At 39.3% G+C, this 22,919-nt stretch overlaps 1 protein-coding gene across 1 annotated transcript in view; it reads right to left on the bottom strand.

Annotated features, from left to right (window-relative positions):
• Positions 1-9,277: 9,277 nt before the first annotated feature.
• Positions 9,278-22,919, bottom strand: part of ATP2A3 (ATPase sarcoplasmic/endoplasmic reticulum Ca2+ transporting 3) — a 133,734-nt gene continuing 120,092 nt past the window's right edge. The window contains exons 16-21 of the mRNA XM_088152196.1: positions 22,645-22,847; positions 20,606-20,691; positions 17,590-17,723; positions 16,764-16,881; positions 16,140-16,257; positions 9,278-13,429 (exon numbers count right to left, since the gene is read on the bottom strand). Coding sequence (XP_088008322.1) covers positions 13,410-13,429; positions 16,140-16,257; positions 16,764-16,881; positions 17,590-17,723; positions 20,606-20,691; positions 22,645-22,847 — 679 coding nt within the window. The 3' untranslated portion in view covers positions 9,278-13,409. The remainder of the gene's footprint in view (positions 13,430-16,139; positions 16,258-16,763; positions 16,882-17,589; positions 17,724-20,605; positions 20,692-22,644; positions 22,848-22,919) is intronic.

Below are 22,919 nucleotides of genomic sequence, written 5' to 3'. Positions count from 1 at the left end.
TCTGTTGCTATCCAAACGCACTGTTGATCTTGCTGTTCGTCACCGAAGACAAATTCCTTGTATATATTTTATACTTGGTCATTAAAGTATTTTGTGTTTTGTATTGTCGAAGGCTTTCATGGCCGGCATACGATGGCTGGTGTGGGTCTTCCGGCCTGTGTGGCCGTGTTCTGGAAGTTGTGTTTCCTAACGTTTCGCCAGCATCCGTGACCGGCATCTTCAGAGGGCAGGAGCACAGACAGGAGCAGTCCTCTCTGTGCCCAGTCTCCTGCCCTCTGAAGATGCCGCTCACAGATGCTGGCGAAACGTTAGGAAACACAACTTCCAGAACACGGCCACACAGCCCGGAAGACCCACACCAGCTATTTTGTATTTTGCTTTGTATTGTATTGTAATCCTATCTGTTGTTTACAGCTTTCTGTGGGCTGATGTTTTCAGGTAAAAAGATGTTCTTCTCCCCCTCCTTGGGGTATTCATGCTGTTTTGTATATTCTTTGACATATAGTGTTTATAAAGAAGAAGAGCCTTGCAGATCCATTAGGAGCCTTGCTGGTGACACAGTGGTATCAGAAGGCTGCGTAACCAAAAATGTTTAAAATGGTGTGAGAGCAATGTCCTAATGTTGACTGTGAGAACTTACAAGTGTGAGGATATGAGGAGAAACACATTCTTAGGATGAAAAGTTTTAACAAACCATTTCTCTTATTATTCAACTCAGTTCTTCTTTCATATGAACTTGAACAGAATTAGGAGTTTGCGGAATTTCCCCCCCTTGTTTATTGAACCCTACCAGGATGATGAGTCCACAGGAGTCCACTGGAGTTGGGTGGCCAAAAAATCTAAATAAATAATAATTTTTAAAAAATGATTGTAGGAGGAGAGCCACATTATGTTGGCAAAAAAATCAGGAGTCCGGTTGCACTTTTGTGACGAAAGCATAATGTGCTAGTGGGAAAAGGTCCGACCAGACTCCTTCTGATTTTTTAACCAAAATAATTGTGATTCATGTTATATACATTACTAATTGTTGGAAGCCATCTTTTGTGCCTGTTGTTTAAATTTTAAAAGATGTGCTATAAATGCTGAGATTTTGCCAAAGCACCTTGTTTGTCTCCCACTAATAATTTGTTTAAGTATCAACTATTTTTGGCCCCTGAACCCCAATTCTTCTTATACTTCTGTTGAATATACATTTCTGACAGTGTGGACTTGTGTTTAAACACACAACACAAAGATGAAGAATTTATTTGTTTATATTGCTAACAGTGCTGTAAGTGACAGGTACAACAGGTCAACTGAATTTGTTTCAAAAATTGTTTTGGGCATATGGAACCTCTTTATTTCGTAAGATACCACATACGTAGTGGATAAATTATATGCGAACTTTAAATGTGTGTATAGATAAAATATCAGGCTTTTTGCATATTCTCTATTGTTTAGTGCTTAGACTGAAAACAGGAAAAGGTATGTGCTAGTAAAAATCCTATTTTTCTCTTTCTGAATCTGTTAAGTGGCATTTTCCCTTGATCCTGATGATTTTTCATTATTTATTTATTGTAAACCACTTCAGTCGAGGCTACTCCACGTGAGGTACAAAAGCAACAGCGACCGTCAGCGCAATAATCACAGTGACATATAATAACAGAAATATATGTTTATATAATTAATGTAATTTTCCTGGCACAGGGAATTATAAAACGTTAGTATTAGAAATTTACTAAAACAATCTTGATCCAGAATGTAAACAGATGATTAGAATCGTAAAATTCATAGAATGTTAGAATTGCAAAATTATAGAATGTATGAGTGGGGAGAGACTAGGGCAAGCGTTCCTCTGCTTAACAGCTTTTGCTGATTAATTTATGGGTGATTCCCAGCCAGTTAAGGAGCATATAGTGAACTGGATAATGAAGCAGATGGTGTTTAATTTCATTATGACATTGCTCGTGATATCATGACATTACTAATGATAACAGAATGCCAGTGAGAACATGGTCAATATCTCTTGGGCTGATGTTTCCCAAAACACGGAAGACACAGTCAAGGCATTGACATTACTAGAGAGTTATCTAGACACATGAAACTGATTGGAAATTTGATCCAGTCAAAACAATATGAACTATCTGGGCAATTGTCTCCCAAATAATGCCAAAACATTGTCAAGAGAAGAGATATTGTTCAGTGTAGCCAAATTCTATTTTGGAAAAAGGAAAGCAAAATACTTAAGCGTGTGACTCAATCCTAATAAAAATAGCAGAACCAGGAATCACGCACACTTTGCAGAGTTGCATTTTAAATCTTACTTGAAATCACTACCTATTCTGAAAGCAAAAATGGTGCCTTTGAAATGAATGCACCTAATACGGGCAATTCTGGTTTTCTTTGGGGGAAGAAATGTATGTCTCTTCAGCCTCACATTTGTCATACATATATTCCAATCTTAACTTATTTTTTGTCTCAAATTTATTATTTTTGCTAAATAACCAGTTCTTCAGAGAAAATAGGATGGAACATCCTTAATCTGCCACAGCTGTCTAGCCTAAACTCTTGTCTGTATTGTCCATTTTGGGGTGGACTTTCCACACACCTATCAAAGTCTGGATGTTGGTTGTAAATGGCTTATCACTGCATATATTTTGTTATCCTGGTGATAAAATCCCATAAAGTCAGTACAAACCAAGAAAAAATGTAATGTTGAAAAGTTGCTAACTTTCAAGAGCCAGTTAGCAAAGTGAACTTTTGAACAAATGAACAACCAATGAGAAAATGTTGTTACCATTTTTTAAGCAGGTACTTCAATCAACTTATGAAAATCTTGAAGGATCGATCACAAGCAATGATTTCTGCTTTTCCCACGTTGCCATCTTGGAGTATCTGAAAATGTCATACCATGATTCTACGCATTGTCTTGTTTCCCCCCTATTCAAAGCGTTACTTCCTTTTCAGAGTCATCATAAGTCCTCTATGCTGTACAGTATGCGGTCTTGGGCGTATTCCTTTAATGCTAGGATTCAACAGATTTCACCCTCTTCCTGGCATTTATTGTTCTAAGTGCATTCTACTCTTTACTGATGGAACAGCAACTAGGAGAATTTATAAAATTAACTCCAGAGTGAAAGTACTCTGTTTATTGCAATTTTTAGTTGGTTTACTTCTCCACAAACTTCCACCTCCATTTATAACCAATATACATATTTGTATTACTAAGGAACAACAGTGTGAATGCAATGCCAAACTTCTGACCCAAAGTTTACAACATTAACATGTGTGTGTTTTGGGGTGGCAGGTTAAGGAAGTAGGGTTGGAAACTCTCATGAAGAACAGAGACCAGTATCTGGGAAGGTGGGATGACCATTTAGATGAGGAGTAATAATACTATATATATGTGTGTGTGTGTATGTGTGTGTGTGTGTGTGTGTAAAAAAATAAGATGATCTGAAGATTTCAGTGGACAAAGATGAACATATGAAATGTATGCTTGTAATCTTGATACAGGTAGGTTGGGATTAGCACAGGTTCGAATAATGCAATATTCGATTTAGTCCAAACTGTAAACTGATACCAGATCGTGTTTAATGTGACCCATAATTCAGTTAACGCAAGGGTAGCACGTGCACAATTGAGGCTTGCGCATGTGCAGTTGCGGTGGGATTTAAGACGCTGCTCATCTTCATGTGTGCAAAATGGAGAAAAGGAAGCTTCCATTGGAGGAAAACAGTACAAGTTTAAAAAAAGAAGAGGCTCACTATTACATTAGAGCAAAAATTTGATGTAATTGAGCAACATGAACATGGTCATAGCAACACTAAAATAGGACGAGATATTGGAATGCCTGAATCTACAGTAACATTTTTTGGTTTTTATTTTACTTTCCACGACCACTCGGTGACTTTGTTAACCATAAATTTAAACTATATTCTTTTTATCCTTTACTGTATTATTTAATTAATATACATATACAAATTTATGTTTAAAATTTCTCATTGCCTATTTCCATTAAGCTGGAACCAATTACCATATTTTTCATAGAAATATCACTTTGAATAGTGCAAATTCGAATAACATGACCATTTTGTGGGATTCATTAACTGCACTAATCAAAATCTACCTGTATATCCATATCTGTATCTCTGTCGTTATATGTTCTATTCTCTGTATGAATCCTACTATGCTCTCTCTCTCTCTCTCTCCTTCTGTTCCTAGCTGACCACAAAAAGGAAATAAAGGGAAGAATAAGATAAGAGAATGGAAGAATACCAATTAAACCATCAACTGGCCAAATTTAGAGCTGATAAAACAGAGTAAAGAAATGTTTATCTGTCATGATGGCATGCCTGGTGCTAATAAATATGACATTATTTCTTTGAGAAAGGAACTGAAATATCAGACAAGAAGAAAATGTGTGAGAACAAAGTGTTAACATGTATGGGGAGAGCCAACATAGATACCATGACCTGTAGAAGTTCAAAGATGGAAGCACAGCACTGGAAAGCTGAGATTCATCTACAAAGAACATTTTAGAATCTCCCAACCCCTTTTGGTCTACCCACCATCTTCCTTTTAGGAGCTGGTGGGGGAATTCTGGGAGTTGAAGTCCACACAGCTGAAAATTCTAGTGGTTGAGAAACATTGCTGCAGAGTATGTTTTAATAAAGTAGTTGAAACTGGCACATCATGTTCCTGGCTTGTTATGAGTGGCTGGGACACCTCCTACAAGATTCTATATATTTTGTAACTGATCATAGGAAAAATAGAAGCTTTCCATTACCGTTGTTCTCTTTGACAAGCTGTAAGTAGGAAGAAATAATTGGAAAGATAGATGGGGTAAGTACGGACCTGAGAAAATGAAGATGGAAGTTATGAGGTTAGCAATTCTAAATTTGGTCCAGTTAGCCAAAAATGACTGACAGCCTCAGGATTTTAGGCAAGAGTTTTTCCAGCCATATCTGGAGAAGTCCCTGACTAAATCAGCTGCATGAAAAGAATGCAGTTTTAAAAACAGAATGTCTATTTGAGGAACAATAAAAACAAATGGTGTTTACTATGGAATAAAAGCTGGAATAAATCTGATCAGAAGGACTAACCTCATCCCATTTGCACCCATCTAGAACAACTTTTTCATTTTGCTCCCTTCCAGCTGTCAACTGACCAAATTTTCTCCAGCACAGTTACCATCATTCTCTTCTCTTCTCTCCTGCTTCAATTTGTCTTAACCTAATGCATTTCACCTTCCCTTCAAACTAATGACAAACAGGAACCATCACACTGTTTTGTGTCTTTATGGTAATGTTTATATTTTTCTTGCTTTGAGAGGCTGAGAAACAGTGTAGAGGTCGCATGGACACCTCTTTGGACCTCGTGTTGAGAGTTCCAGTGAACAGCTACCAAATGCAAATGTAACACTCAAAACCACTTCCAGGCCTTTTATCTGCTTGATTGGTCATGGGGTACCCAGGAAACAGGCCACACCTGGCCATGAAGCTGCTTGTCAGCCATTTGTTCCATTACTTATGAGCCACCAACAATGGGTGTGTGTGTATGCCACTGGCTGTATTTCCTGAATGGTTAGTGCCCCACTTTTGTCAAATCCCTTGAATTACAGCTGAAAGTCCTGACTTTGCTCCCATCTGGATGTGTTTCCTTTCAACTTCAATGCAGTGGTGTACAGAGGCCAAATGCCAAAACAGTTATTCTTGTTCCAATATTTCTGGGCCTGATTGTACCTAACTGCCTTCTTTGAATGACTCCTCTGCTTGAATCAGCAGTGTGAAAATTGAAATGAGAGGTGGTGACAGATGGACTAAAGCTTTTTGGTCTGCAACTAGAGGAATGACCTATTTAATAGCAAAGAATAGCAAATTTCTGACAAGCAGAGAAGCTCCAACAGAAGAAAATATCTGGAGCGCAGGGTTGAACTGAGGAGTCTTTGGTGAGCTCTGAGCTTCACTGCTTGCTTGCAGACATTTCATTATCCAACTAGGTAACATCATCAGTGCACTGATGTTACCTAGTTGAGTAATGAAACGTCTGCAAGCAACCAACCAAGCTCAGAGAGCACTAAGGACCCCAAACAGAGAAGTCACAGAACTCTCTGTGATAAAAGGGTTATTATGCTGGTAAATTCAACCCTGTTAGCTTTTTGTAAGTCTTTGAAGACCTGGCTGTTCCCCCAGGGATTTGGGCCAGGCAGTTAGGTGAGCTCTGTTGGTGATGTGTTTTTTTTTTAATTTTGGGGGTTATTGTTTAACCCAGACATCATGAGTTTATATTGTGATGATGGTTGTAATCTTTGTACGCTGCCCAGATGGGTGGCTTCATAAATGGTTAAATCTCTCTCTCTCTCTCTCAAATAAAGAGATTAGCCACTTTCTTGTAGCGAAAGCACCCCAAAAGGCTAAGAAAATGGAAAGAAATAGAGAGAAAAAAAGGAGGGCAGTTAAGAGAAGAGAGCAGCAGCTGATAAAAGAACAGATAAAAAGAGGGAAAGGAAAGGGAAAGGAGATAACCAGTATATCTAAAAGAATACATTAACACTGATAACTCTTGTGACTCATTATTCTATAATAGAGCATTCAAGGAGCAGTTTCACTGGTGCAAGAGCCTAGAATTAGAGCAGCTATAGAATTAATTATATTTATATCTGCATTGTATTAATTATATGACTAGGTCTTATTTAACTCGTATTTAATTGCTCATCATCAACTAGTCCTTTATGTAAATAAGAGGCAGAATGTAACGGATCCCAGGTCTAAGATTACTACCCTGGGTGAAAAAGAACCGATCAGAGATGAGATAAAATGTTGTTTTTCTACTGATGTTTCCAACTCGGCAGGGAGGTTTTAAATTGTATTTCTCTGTCCCAAAATGATCAACTCACTAATTTCCAATCAATTAATTAAATTTTAAGCTCTTTTTCACACATATAGTTACAAGCCAGGTATTCCCCATCCTATATCTGCACTTTGGATCGATTTTTCCTAAATGAAAAGCTTAGTGTTCGTCTCTAGTGAATTTCATTGTTATTTTCAGTCCACTTCTGTTTTACCAAGATTGCTCTGACTGTTGTTTGGGTCTTCTACGGTAACAGCTTTCTACCAAGTTTTGTCTTATATACAAATCAGTGTTTTCCCTGCCTCCTCATTCAAGTCTTTAATGAATCAATTGGCATGCTACGTAGTAACTCGTTCCAGCTTGATAAGGAATCTGGTCACAAAAACTTGTTACGGAATATAATTTTCAAGACTGTTGAAGATCTGCTAAATCAGTGTTTCTCAACCTTAACAGCTTTAAGATATGTGGACTTCAACTCCCAGAATTCCCCAGCCAGCATGTGAGTTGAAGTCCACATTTAATATTAATACACCAGTTTGGAGAGACTCTTTCAAAGCTCTTTACAGTCCCTTTGTGTGTTAATCTTCTTAAATAATTTGTGTCATCAGATAACTTTTTCATAGCCAGATTTCTCTTCCTAAAGAATTGGTCTGTATTATGTAACTCAGGTGAGCTGTTCTACTGGTAAGCATGAGTGCTTATGCAATCTACGCGTATCTATTTATTTAACATTAAATGCAGCTTTTTTTCTCTCTCTGTTCAATTTCCATTTTGATAGCTTCCTCAAAATGCCAGTAACACCTCAACAAATCCTTGTTGTGGGACTTGCTTGAATGCATAAGAGTTTATTAATTATGCATCTGGTTCAAAAAATTGGTATCGATCCATAACTCTTGGACCCCTCCGAGCTGTGTTAATTGATTTTAACAGACATACCAACAACTCCAGCAGTTTAGGTAGAAACCCAGAATAAGAAGAGGCCATTGAGGCAATCACATCCAGCCTCTTGCTCAGTGTCAGAAGGACACTGAGGCTGAAACAAACTCAGTAAAGGCGAGTCTACCACCTCTCTGAGCAACTGGATCAGCTGCGGACCTGCTCTTAAGAAGTAGCTTTCCCCTAAAACTCAGTTGAAATCTGCCCTTGTGTAACGTGGCTCCACTATTTCCTATCTTGCATTCTGAAGACAGAGGACAGGTCTGAATCTCTCTGTGACCACCTCTCAGCTCTTTGAAGACTGCTATTATATCCTCCATACAAACACCCATCTTCTCTTTCCAGGGCTAAACATGTCCACTTTAATGTCTCTTTATAAAACGTAGTTGCTGGTCCCCTGATAATTCTCACTGACCTTCTTTTTTGAATCCTTCCGGACACAGTACTTGAGGTGAGATCAGAGCAACCCAGAATGGAAGACTGGAATTGTGGATTTCTGTATCATTTCTTTGTTGGATAAAGCTCTTACTATAAAGAGGGAAAAATTCCTTCTAGCAGTTCTTCACCCTGTTAATAGTTTGGTAAACCTCTTATTAGAGACGAGCTGAATTTCTGAAAGTGAACATCATGGGTGCGAGTGGATGGGGAGAGGGACTGAAAAGTAGGATAGAAAATGTTTTATTAAACTAGATTAATTACTCTGAAAAAGTACTGAAAAGCCAAAGATTTCGCCAATAGAACAAAAGAAACACGAGACATTCAGAAAGTGAAGAATACGTTTTCTTTCTGTTTCTTAAAACTTCCTTGTAACCACACGTATCTATAAAGGTGACCCCTTCCCCAAAGCTCCATATTAAAACTTCTTGAATACAAGTATATATTAAATACAGTAACAACATTTCATGCAAGATTTTTTTTTCTGTACAGCTTTAGCCAGCTCAGTAGTATATTCAAATCTATACATTCCCAAAGGCTTAGCAATGTTTCCTATCTTGGAAATACTTTATTTTATACAATGCTGGTGATCAGGAAGAAAGGTGGTGTATGGTTTCTAAAGGATTGTCATTTTAAACAGTATCTGTGAATCAGGTGAAAATGTGGGAACTCTTTCTTTTAAATGAATAGCGATTTCAGGAGTTTGTCAAATTTTTAGCTGAAATTATTTTGTAAAATCTTGAATTGTGGAAATTGTGGGTCACTCAATCTTGCAAAGGTCATGTGGGCAGCAACATTTAGTAAGGATGGAGGAAAAATCTGTTTGGTTTACAATGTAATATATACTTTCCTCACCCGGATACAAACCACAACGTAGTTGTAGTTGTAGGTCAATATTTGCACGCTCCCAAAGGTTTTGATGCAGTCCAGCGATTTAAGAAATTATGTGCAAAACCACGCATATTGGGGGAAAGTGTACAAAAATGTTCCTGTGGAATTTTAATAAAAAAATATTCATGAGGATGAACTGGAATGAAATAAACATGATACTACAGGAAGAAAAGGAGAAACCAAATGAAATCAAAAGTGACAAGTTTATCCATCCCTACTCAGCCTGACTATGTACAAATGGACATATTTCCAGGTATAGAGGAATATTGGCATATTGCAACATAAACAAATACATCACATTTTGTTCATATTGGATACAGGTTTAAGTATCATAGTCTTCTTCAGGGACTGTAAGTTTTCTTGTCTTTTAGAGAAGATGCTGAGAACTTCATACACGAGGAGAACTGCAGAAAATTCTCGAGTTTTGATTTTGAATAGAAATGGGCCCTTTGTGAACACAAGTCATCCCTGCTCCAGACAAGACAGTTTAAAACTGCTGGAGGATAAACAAGGTTACCAAAAGAAAGAAATCAGGAACAGAAATGCAACGTATTCAACAGGTGGCATCTCCTTTTCAGGCAGTGCTCCTGTGTCTTGAACAGAACATGCCTCTGATTTTAATTTCCTGTTGCATGACAGATGCAGATCTCATCAAATACAACTTTCATTAACAAAGAGGTAGTGGGATTATGAAACTTCATCTACCAAAATCTTTTACTGAACATTTGACTAAATGCCCTCACGTTTATGCACAATTCACAGTTCTGCTGCTCTTTGCTCCAGGGGCATCTGAAAGAGATGGGGAGAGTCAAAAAAGTCAGGACGGTGGCCAGAAGTTCATGTCCAAAGCCCCAACCCGTTTTACGTGTGTTGACACATGCAAAAAGGGGTGGGGCTCTGACTGAGCAATGCTAGCCACCAACTTTTCTTTTTTACTCCCCCTGAACCCCATGGACCAGCTTGTCTTGCTTAAAATAACTACCTGGATCTTTATTGTTGTTATTAAGAAAACTGATAGAATAAACAATTACGAGTTTTCTAGGAAGATTTTGAAATGTGTCTCAATGGTTCAAGAGACCATTTTTTTTTAAAAAAAGTGCCAGGACGTAAAATCTTCATATACCATGTATAAACATTCTTTTCCCCCTCAAAAGGAATGATGTTAAATTAATTATGAAAGACTTCTTCATGGTAGAACTCCAAATACTTCAAGCCAAACCTTTGCCCAAAGAAACATGCAACTGCCAGAGAAAGATCCCTGAGTTGGTGACGCAAATGCCTAGATTCACATGATGCCATGCTGGCTTCATGGTAACTGTCCCCCGTTCAGTAACACGGGCCCAGACAGCACATTTAAAGTGGAACAACACTGATGTAAACTCAATGTCACTCCCTCAAAGATGGAAACAGACAAGCAGGCAAGCCAATTGCACCAAGACAAATAACACAAGGAATAGAAGTTCTGCCGTGTGCAGACAACTTCTTCCTCTACCCCTCTGTCATATTTCATTTTCCAGGTTTTTTAGACTGAAAGTGAGAAGAACTAAAGAAGACTGAAGTGGGCTTAAATGCATAGTGAAAACATATCCTTAAAGCTCAGTAATATATTAAATAGCCTCAGGTAGCATCTATTTCAATAAGCTAGAAGACATAACAGCCAGTAGCCATGAGAACTTGGAAGCAGAAAAAAAAAAAAAATGACAGAAGATTGGGGTCTTTCCCCATTTGCCCAAATATGTCCTGTCCCCTTGATATTGCCAGCATCTTGTTCCCAGCCCTCGTGAGATATTCTTAAGCCATCCTTAGATATACTGGTGCTAAAGTTGCATTTTCTCCCCTATCTGGGGATATAAAGTCTGTTAAGCTTTATCACCCCTCATCTTCCAGGAAAGTCAGATGATTGGCAGTGATGGAAAAAAAGAGGCAAGACAGGCCATCAGTATTCTGCCAGTCTTGTTTTCTGCTGACTCAAATATGGGTGGGTAGCAGTTCAACAGCAGCGGGAAAAAGCCTGTAGAGCCCTCTAAAGTATCTGCCTTCAAAATTATGTTCATTTCAAAAACCAACTCTTGTGTGCAGAAAAGAGGTGAACTCAACATACCCTGGATGGTCAGTGTATGAAGTTGGACTAGTCCCGCTCAGTCATGGAAGCTCACTGGTTGACTTTGGGGCAGTCATTCTCTCACAGCCCACCCACCCCTTCAGAGGCTTGTTGTTGACAAAATAAAATGGAGAAGCTCAGGTAAGCTGCCTTGTAATCCTGGAGAAAAGGCTGGATATGAAACTAATAATTCTCCTTCTCCTTCTCCATCATCATCATCTGCTCTTAGGTACTGTTCTTTAAAAAATGCTGTCAGGTAGGACATCCACACTTCATTTTAATATTACTGTAGGACTATCTTTTTTCCTGGAAAAAAAAAGCTTTGCAATGTTGCAAAAACAGTCTTCAAGATGACCTTTCTGAAATCTCATCTTCTTCCCAAAGGCTGGAATTCATCAGATATGATTCTCCATATACCTAAACTTGCTGCTGTTGTGGAAATAACCACCTAAAGTGAGAAAGCTTTCCACAGAAATCCATGTATAGAATTTAAAGTCAGGCATCCGTGCCACCAACTCCCTCCTGTTGCATCTGTAAGAGCTATGGATCACACTGATCCCAGTTCCAGGCACCTGGCCTGAAAGTGATGAGAATACATACTGTTGCCCCAAATTAAGACATCTGCACCCCCTAAATACTCAAGGACCACTGACATAAGTTGCATAAATATCATCTGTGTCTTAGGATGCGGAGAGACAGAGTTGCTCTGTCTTGTACCATGTCATACATGAACTTTCTCTGGGCCCTTTTCACTGCAAGATTCTTGATTTGCTTGATGCCTTTTCATCTTGAGAGATCTATGAAGAATAAACTATACAAAGGGAATGTTGATACTTAAATCAAGCTGTCACTTTGTTAGGAAGTAATCATTATGATTATTCTGGTCTTATGGCACCCAATTATATCTTTGTGGGCCACTTTGGATAGCTGCTGTCTCTCACAGAGAAACTAAAAATAGCCAAGATGAAGCAGTAGTTTACCCAAAGGTAGCATTTCAGCTCAGTGGCAAAGTATTTCCTTTTTTGTAGAAGTGCAGAGATTGAACCTCCATTAGCTCCAGTTAAAAAGATCAGGCAGCAAGCGAGAAAAATGACAGCCCAGAGAATTGTCCTACCAGTCAGATAGGCTAAATGGATCAATGAGCTGACTTGTGATGAGAAATCTCCATATATTTGTGGTCTAAGTTCCCACAAACATGGGTAGATCTGTCTCCAGGCAATACCTTACCCAAAAATAAGGTTTCTGTGCATAGAGAATTGGCATAACAAGGAAATGGCCAGACTAGAATCTTTCTTTCTAAAATACCAGCTTTCAACACTGATTCCGTACTCCCGAATTCAGCTTTCTAGGATACAAGAAGCCGGACATCCTCCTCCACACAATGAAGCTCTGAAAAAAATTGTGGGAGAAAAAGGATTCCCAAAAGAACGAAACATGGTAGGTATAGATGGCCAAGGACATATTGAACTTCTCTGCCAAAAAGTGCCTCTTTCCCATAAGCCTGCAAGCATAAGAGTTGCAACCATCTTCTGATTCTAGAATTTAGGCATCTACGCAAAGCCAAGCATGATTTCAGCAGCCAGTCTCCAGTGAGACCTGATGAACTATACGGCAACCAATCCGATGGTCAAATCTATTTCTCAAAAAACCTGATAGGCTACCTCAAGTCATGTGGTACATCCTGACTCCTATAAAAGCTTATAGGACTGTGTCAAAAGAGGGTCTTGTTGGTGAAGGAGAGACTCACCCCACCAGCAGCTACTTCTGACAAGAACTATATTATATCTCATCCTGAACTATCACAAACTTTGTGTCAAGAGAAAAAATGCAGTTCTTAGGGTGCTGAAAAAAAGAGAGTTAAAAAAGGAATGAAATCTTCAGAAGCAGATCTCTAAGGGTTTGAATTATTCTGCCTCCTTGAAAGAGCAAACTCTACCCTCCCCCCCAGCCATAATTTAACTGTCCAGTATTTGCACGACTATATACAGGGGAAAAAAACACCCAGCTACATAACAAAAGTAAAAGTAAAAATAAAAACAAAACAAAAATATCAGTTTTTCATTTCTTTTGACAATTCACCCGCATTAAGTCCGAGACTTCAAAAACATGCACATTCCTTGATGTCTTTTGGAAATGTTCAAGCATGCAATTTCTTCAGTCCCAGGTAAGAGTTTACGATTCATTTTGCGGAGAAACTGAGTTTCTTTTGTGCTGGTCATTTCTTGGTCTCTTTGCCTGGGGATAGGGACACAGGAAACAACTGTAAGATTTTATTTTTAAAAAAATTAACGCTTGCTCTGACCTTTCCTTAACTTGACACAATTCAATGAAATGAATGGGCACCATAACAAAAGAAAAGATTTTCTTTGCAGAAAACATTGTTATCTCATAAATTCAAACATTGCATTATGTTGGTTGGTTTGGGCGTAATGTATGCTGTGAACCTAGCTACTGTCGTTTGCTCAATGAATTATGGTTAAGCAAATCATGGCTTAATGTGATAGGTGAAGCAGGTTACTATCTCAGGATAACTAACTCGATAAGGGTGGGGAACTTTAAGAGTCAAAAACCTGGCATTAAGCCTTTGCTTAATGAAATTTCCTACACTCGTATTTTCAGGAATTCTTGCCCTACTCAGGAATGGGCAGCTGGTTAGATGACAATGCTGGAAAATGCTCTAAGTTCTTTCTTAATTTGGTTTTACAAATGGGGCAAAATTAACACATTACTAAGATGCAAAGACTAAGATCTTGATGGCCGGATTGTTCTCAGTCTGACTTTTGGGGACTTAGAGAATTCTTCTATATGTACCACACACAAACATTCGGATCCCATACACAGAAAATGTATCATGGGAGGAAGTTCTAGCCTTATTTAGTTATTCCATTTATATATGCCTGTTTGACATGAGACTCAGGGAGGCAACCACAATTAAAAGCAATAAATGACAACCAGGAGAAAAATAAAACAAAACACAGGAAAACATATTGAACCAGAAGCAATTCAAACAACTAGGAGCAATCAAAATGGGCTCACAACACCTCCTAACCCAGTACCTGGGGGAAAAGTGAGATCTTCAGAGCCTTTCAGAAGGCAGGTTATCCAGATCTTGGCAAGGGTGCTATTCCACAGGGCAAGCACAGTGACACAGAAGACACATCTCCTGGGTCCCATCAGATGCTGTTGCCTGAGTGAGGAGACCCAGAGCTTGCCAACCCTATCAGAACTTATTGGACATGCAAAAGTAACAGGGACAGGTGGCCCCATAAATAACCAGACCTTGTACTGTGGGTTTTATTGGTGACAATCGGTATCATGAATTACACCCAGAAGTTGACTGGCAACTAGAACAACATACAAAGTAGCAGTGTTACATGAGTATACCAAGGTGTACTTCCCAAGTGCACCTTTCAATTAGTTGCCTAGTTTTGTGAGCGCTAGTCCTTGAAGATCTGCTTGTACTAAAGGGCTAGGCCTGCAAAACTGCTCTGTGGACCTCAGAGTGGCACGGAGTAGACTGTCTGCACCTTTCTTAAAGTTTCTATCCTTTTCAGAAAACTCTGCAAGTTATTAAGAGGGGTCTGATGCCCTCCTACAAAGAAGACCAAGTTGCAGACAGCCCTTTCCTTGATCCAAAGAACACCCCCCTCCCTTCCAACAAATCCTTGAGCCAAATAAACAGAGTGCATCATATGCTTTGCATGGAAAACGTTTCAGATTTAATTCTTAGTAGAGCTGTGCAGATCTGGAAAAGAACCTTGGCTGAAATTCTGGAGAAATGCTGCCAGTGTTTATATACCACAGGTCAACAACCGTTTCAGGCCCTGAGTCCTCTCTGCTAAACGGCCAACATTTCCTAATTTGCATGAGATTTTGAGTGACACGCATTTTTGAAGAAAATAATTTTGGTTTCAGATCGGTACAGATGGGGCTATCGGGGGGAGGGTTGCCAATACTACAGGAAAAATTGATCTAGATAGACCAATGGATATAGCTCATATAATGCAGCTTCCAGGGTTTCCATAAACTCACTTAACAGGAAACTGGGACGGTTCCAGTTTCTTTTGTAGCATGTTCTTGCTAGCCAACCCAGACTTACGAAACAATCTGTAGCATCCGAGAATCAGAAGCGGAGCTGTGAGTGTTCTGCATAACCTTTTCCCATTCTCTAAGTTCTCTCTCCAAGGAGAATCTGCTGACTTCTAGTCTTGCCATTTAATTTTCCCAGATGCCAAATGCCAGCTGGACACGTTACAGGTAGTCCTTGTTTAACAGTGGTAATTGGGAACTGGGAACTCTGTCGCTAAATGATGAGGTTGTAAAGCATGGCAGTTCTGGTTGCAGTCGTTAAGCAAATCCTGCACGGTCGTTAAGTGCAACATCATGTGACGATGACTTGCAACCTCCTGCTGGCTCCCCTATTGCCTCTGCTTGTCAGAAGCCGGCAGAGGAGGTCACAAATGGCGATCACATGACCACAGGACGCTGCGGCCATCATAATTGCGAGCCAGTTGCCAAGTGCCCGAATCGCGATCATGTGACTGCAGGGACACTGTGATGGCCACAACTGCAAGGACTGGTTGTAAGTCTCCTTGTTCAGCGCCATCGTAACTTCAAATGGTTGTTGAATGAGTGGTCATTCAATGAGGACTACCTGCATTTCATTCTTTTAGCTTCTCTGTTGTAACACTTGTTGTTTGGCTAGTATGTATTGATTTCTCCCCACCCCATGTTTTTAGTTATTTTATTGACTGCTCACAACAGCTCCGAAAAACAATGCTGGCAGAGGAAGGCCATCATTTAAAATATCTTAATTAAATCAGGAAGGTTTGGGCTTTGGTGTTTATTTTGTATTGTGTCTTCTACTTTTAAGATACAGTGCATTACATCAACACAGTTCACAAGCCAAGAAGCTGATAGGCAATCCCGCTGCAGGGGCACTCACCATCTAAATGGTTACGGGAGAGATACTTCAAGCCTTCATCCAGCAGGATAACTGGCAAAGAGATTTTCAGCACAGTCTCCCATTGAGGCCAGCTAAGTGGGGTCACCTGAAAGATCAGCTGCAAGATAAGAAGATGATATGGATCATGTCCTTTACCTCCAAAGCTCAGCCTGGGAATGTTGTTGCTTATGTAGTGTTCCCAACAAGGACACCCAGACTTGCTGAAATACCAAGAAACTTCAGGTTGGGCAACTTTTTGGAGTCAGGAGCCACACCTAACATTTGAGATGTTGGGAAGAGGCAGGGGCCACAATGCATATGGCAATGGCAGAAAGTGGATGCGGCCAGAGTTTGTTGGCATTTTTAAGTTCTTTTAATACTTTAGATGATTGTTTTTGCGTGTTTCCTGCTTCAGACTGGTAGGGAGCCTTGCTGATGATTTTTGGCAATTTTGGCACCTGAATTCTGCACTGTGATCAGAAGTAGTTCTGGGATCCTGAGACCAACATTGCCCACCATTGCCACCAGGAATCCAAAGAGAGCAGTGGAGACAGGATGTGGCTCAGTGAGGTCCCTCCCACTCTCAGCCAGTTAACCACGTTGGGTGCAAGGGGCACTACTTACAGGCAATGGCTTCACGTACAGAATCAGGAAATGCAGGGCCATAGACATGACAATGGCTCCCAGGAGCCAGATGTTCAGCCAGGGGGGCATCCTGAGCAGCGACTGGTTTTCAGACACACTGTGGAGGAGACAGGAGACAATCATGCACCCCCAACTCCTTAGCTTTTTGAGGGCATCTACACTGAGCTGGTTTCCCTCTACATCATTTGGGGCAAGGGAGACAGTTCTATGTGATCACAATTATGCCATTACCCAAGTTGATGGCACAGCACCTACAACCATTCAAGGCACACAGACGCTACATAATTATTAAAAGAAGGTCATTATGTCAGTAGTCCTCCAACATATATTGCAGTCTGAAAAGGAGGAACAAGTTCCATTGCCCCTACAAGACACGCTCAATACCCTGGCAAGTTATCTGGGCAGAAAACCCCACCAGCATCTCAACCCATCCCTACCAATAAAATACCCAAGAAATAAGCCAAGAAACAAGCACAAATGAAATAACTGTTTGCTGCCCTTTCGTTGCCCTCCACAACGTGCTGCCTGACATGACCTTCTCTCTACTCTCTCAGTGATTGAATAGGCAGTGATTTCTAGAATTTATGCCTTGGAAGAAAAGTATCTACGCAATCTTCTTTTGATTAACAACAGATATCCACGTATTGCAGATGCATCTGCAAAAACACATACCAGCTTCAAGATTTCTTGGGAAAGCTCTACTCTAAATCCTGCACTCAACGTATGGAGCCCTTTTTAAAAAATAAAATTAGCCTCAGGGTGTTGCTTTTCTTCTTCAAGAGATACCCCGCTGGGAACACTGTACCTGTTGAGTGCGTTGCACATCTCAATTGTCACCAGCACCGAGAGCGCCATGGTGGTTGGATAACGAGATTCGAAGATTTCACAATCAATGCCTTCAAAGATGGGGTTGTCTTCTGTACATCTCATGAAGTTCCTCTGTAAGCAGGAAAACACAACCACGAGGCTTTAGTGCGAAGACTGCTGCAAGGGGAGGCTTGGAGATTAAGGTATTCTAAAGCTTGCGGTGGTGTAAAGACTTCTAACATTGCTGGAGATGGCCATTACGGGAGAGATCTTATTATTGCTTTCATGAAAATGTGGGCTATTTTAAATTATGACCTAGATCTTTTTATCGTAAACCAGTAGGAGTCCATCCACCGTAATAAATAAAAACATAAACATCCGCACACAGCAAATATTGCAAGCCATAGGAAAATACTATAACCTTTTCAAAAGGTAAGGAGATGTGCCCTGTCTATTGCATTCATCTCCTGCACGAAAGACAGGTTATAAATCCAAAGATTTTTAAAAAACCCAATAACTCTGAAAACCAGTGGAACAGAAAAACAAAGTTTAACAGCCTCTCTAAAACTGAATAAAGAATTAGGTAATTATCCTAGGAGATTTTGACAGCTCACCACCAAAAAGCCCCTGTTCTGTGTTAACACAAAAGCTCAGAAAAAAAGCCAGTGTTTGATTTTTAGATGCTACACAACGCTTTCTTGCTCATAAGAGCAGGAAGAGAGGATGCCTCTGTGCTAACTGTTAAAAAGGTTTAGACTAAAAATCTCAGTCCAAAGTTTCTTAGTCAATTGTTCTGACCACTTAATCAACTGGGAGTGACATCGTCTAGCTTTATATGCAAAAATTAACCTCAGCACATTCAGGACTCATTACCAGGTAAAAAGGGAAGGCAATATTTACAGACCTAATTGTGACCTATTTTTGTTCCCTGTCTTGAAAGCAAGAGATTACATACAAACACACACAGAGATTCAATGAGACTACATTATGCACGCATTTTATCTTTATAACATTCAAGACACACATTATCTATTTAAGGCATATTAAAATCACGGGATCAGAATGCAGTTCTGCTCTGCCGTTTTATATCTCCTTTTTTATAATAATTTTTATCGAAGTTTAAAAATACAAAGATAAAAAAACTAATACAAACTAAGAACGATTTAAAAAGTAAAAAAAATTGAAAAGTGCAAAGAAAAAAGAGGGGAAAGGAAAGCAAAAAGAAAAAAATATATAAAGATATGGATTTTGAACGTCAGAGTCCTTTTTTAAAATAATAATTTTTATTCAAGTTTAAAAACACAAGGATAAAAACTAATACAAACTAAGAAAAATATAAAAAGAAAAAATGAAAAGTGCAGGGGAAAAAAGGAAAAGAAAGGAAAAAAGATATAAAGAAAAAAGATATATAAAGAAATGACTTCCCCTTTCATCAAGACAAGTACAAACAATTTCAGTAGCTTATCACCTTCTCTAACATTTCAATCAAAGATCTCTTCTTCCCATATCTCACCTCTTACCTATAAACCAATTATAAAGCCTCATCATTCAATCTTAATCAGCAAAAGTCCATTAAGAGTTACCAGAAATAACGACGCATGTATTTTAACCTTAATCAAATAAATCAGTTTCACATGCCTTTCTTTTATTTTTAACACAGTAACTTATAATTTTCTCTAAAAATACAGCAAAAAAAAAAAAATCTTCTTCCCAATCTATAAACAAATCTTTAAAGCCTCATCATTCAAACTTGGTAAAAAACAACAACAACCCACTAAGAGCTACCAGATACAGCAACATATTAAAAATCTTAAATCCCTTCAAATACTATCCCACAAGTTAATTTCTTATCATTTTCTCTGTCTCCTCTCAGAAACTCCTTCACAAGTTTTACACATATAAGAAATAACAACATCCATATTTTAACAAAAAATATTTTCTTCCCATAACTTATCTATAAACAAATCTTTAAAACCTTGTCATTCAGTCCTGGTCAAGAAAAACCCGTTAAGAGCTACTAGAAAGAACATCATCTATATTTTTTAACCCTGATCAAATAAGCCAACTTTAAATTCTTTTTGCTTTTAAAAATCTTGATGTTTATTCCCTTTAAATAGTGTCCCAAAAGCTCTTTGTCTTTTCTCAGGAACTCCTTAATAACACATCTCTTTTGTTAAGTCCAAGAAAAGAATGCCGTCCAAGTCAGTCTTTTGATTTATTATGTATCCCTTTTAGTTATTAAGAAATCCGCCAGTTTCATTCATAACTCCTATGTAACATCTTGCTTGCTGACTACAGCTCTCCTGCATGTCCTGTGTGAGATTTGTCACATTGGCTAAACAATCTGAAGCCTCATATTCTGGACATTAGCAAAACTAGGAATTAGTTAGGAATTTTTATGCAACTAGTAAATTTTGCTTCCATGACATCCTCAAAGACCCCCTACCATTATAGAAACTCCTGCTGTTTCCACATTTCAATGACAATCACCAGGTATAAAGAACAAATTCCCTTAGATGCCAAGGAATTCCTATGGAAGAATTTAATAAAATAAACTCAAAAACAAATCTGAGTCTAATATCAGCCATCTAAATAAATTAACAGTAATATCTTCACTTTCTTGAAACAATAGAATAGAAGACAGCATGTTAGGGATGTACAGCCCTTTGGAGCGGCAAAGGTGTTTTGGAGTGTGTGTGGCTCCTCCTTAAGGAGCTGTGTCTCTTCCTAGGCTCACCCAGTTGCCGTCCACACTCACTCTGAAGCACCTGTTGTGGCTCTGGACCTAAAGTGCGGTGCATCCTCACAGGATATAAAGAAGCGAAAGGGGGGTGCTGTTTGCTACTACTCTCAGACAAAGATGTGTATTCCAACATGAGGGAAGGTTCTCCCTCAACAATCACAATCTCTACAATCCAGCTCCATCAGAAATGTAAACTGAAATCATCTTCCGTGTCACCTACATAATGCTAGTTCCCTTCTATATTTAATGGAATATTAGATATCTAACTTACCAGCTGGTAGAAGGTAACTTGAGGTCCTTCAGCGTCGTACAAGAACCACCAAGTAGCTGCACCTACAGTTGCAAACCCAACGTAAACTGCAAGGGAAAACGAAAATTAAAGAAAGGGACTGGGAGCAGGCTAAATAGCTTTTTGGTCTTCATCATGTGGTGCTCATTTCGGGCGTCAGCCCGACCCGTTGCACCCAGCTGTATTCCAACCAACCATCACCACCAGGTGTATTTCAAATAGAAGCCCATGGACATGGGACATGGTTCACTCATTCGTCAAACAATCAAAGCAGCTACAACTTCACCAGTTTCACTTCTTAATATTAAGAAAAGTGTTGAAAGGTTACTGCAGCCAGGATTAAAAAGGGTTAATTCATGCATATTCATGAGGGGCAGGAAAGGGGGGGTGCTGTTTGCTACTACTCTCAGACAAAGATGTGTATTCCAACATGAGGGAAGGTTCTCCCTCAACAATCACAATCTCTACAATCCAGCTCCATCAGAGATGTAAACTGAAATCATCTTCCGTGTCACCTACGTAATGCTAGTTCCCTTCTATATTTAATGGTCTCTGGATGCAGCTTGATCTCAAGTGATAGCTCTCTGCACTAGACAAAGAAACCCTCTTAAGTGTAATATGGAAGACCAGCAAGCAATCATTTATTTGTATTCATTTTACAGGACTTATTATCTGCCCCAATCCCAAAGGAGCCTGGGTGGCCTGCAAAAGAAGCAGAAGCAGAAGCAGAATAAGAAGAAACCTTTAATATTATTAAACAACAACATATGCCTATTCCTGGTCTTTGGGAAGGACTCAATAGGTGAAGAAAAATGCCAAATCCAGTTTAAACATCTGGCTGTATAACTAACCATAATAATAACGTAGCGTCATTAGATCCTTGGTTAGGACTTGAATTATTAAGTTTTCACCAGTCTTTGACTGTGAATTTAATTGTAGTTTACTTATATAATAATAATAATAATAATAATAATAATAATAATAATAATAATATCAGTATTATTGACCAAGAATTTTTAAAGAAAAATTCTGCTTTGGAGGACAGCAGGGAGTACAGGTAGTCCTCATTTAATGACCACAATAGTGACCAGAAAATTGATCATTAAGTGGGGCAGTCATTAAGCGACTCACCACATGACTGGACCTGATTTTACGACCATTTTATGATGTCATTAAAGGAATCACCACAGTCGTTAAGTGAATCACACAGTCGTTAAGTGAATCCAGCTTCCCCAATGGCCTTTTTTGCCAGAATTCGCTTAACAACCACATGATTTGCTTAACAACTGTGTGATCCACTTAACAACCACAATTATTCATTTAACGACCATCACAAAAAGGTTGTAAATTGCAATCATGTGACTGAGGGGGGTGGTGTGATGGTTTGTGACAGTTGTAAGTGCAAGTACAGGTCGTAAAGCACTTTTTCCAAGGCCATTGTAACTTCAAACTGTCGTTAAACAAATGGTCATTAAGCGAGGACTACCTGTATGCATAAGGTCCAGGAGAGGCTAGTGATAAAATGTGCAACACAATGCAAAGCCTGTGACTTGTATCAGATGTTGGGATGCAAGTGTATTAGGATGGGATTTGTGTCCTGATGAACCTGAAAGTGCAAGTAATTTTGATTTGCTGTGGATGTCTACGGGAGTGGGGTGATGGCTCAATGATGTCCCTCAAGACAGGTGGAATTGAAATTTCCTGACTTTGTAATTTATGAGTTAAAAAAATTGAAATGTGGATATATGACTTACTGTTTCTCATTTCATTACAATGAATATGTGTGACCAAGTGTTGGTGGCAAGACTGGGGGAAAGGGCTTCTACAAGAAAGAAACTGAAGCTGGGGGTGGATCTGTAACTTGCCCACTGTTGTTGTACATATAAAATTACCTTCCCCAATATAGGCTGCCTTCATAATCCATAATTCCCAGCCACAGCCATATTGGCCGGAACATTCTGGGATTTGAAATCCACCCATCTGGAAGGCACCCAAAACTGCCATCAAAAAAATGTTCTCACCTCCAATTGCAAGGTAGCGGAAGAACAGCCACCCACTAATGAGAGGTTCCCTAGGGTTCCGGGGCAGTTTGTCCATGATGTCAAGGTCAGGAGGATTAAAGCCGAGGGCTGTAGCTGGCAGTCCGTCAGTCACCAGGTTCACCCAAAGCAACTGGACTGGAATCAAAGCTTCTGGAAGGCCCAGGATGGCTGTCAGGAAGATGCTGGAAATGGAATACAAGGAGTGGCCTTCACCAGGTGGCTTCTTCTCTTTTATTAGGGCAGGGCTAACCATT

Source organism: Python bivittatus, unplaced genomic scaffold (assembly GCF_059951505.1).
Source record: "Python bivittatus isolate LINGU-HERP-01145 unplaced genomic scaffold, Pbiv_v1 ctg000690_np1212, whole genome shotgun sequence".
Classification (NCBI taxonomy): Eukaryota; Metazoa; Chordata; class Lepidosauria; order Squamata; family Pythonidae; genus Python; species Python bivittatus.
The sequence above is the reverse complement of the archived record's forward strand: the minus strand, read 5'-3'. Positions and strand labels throughout refer to the sequence as shown.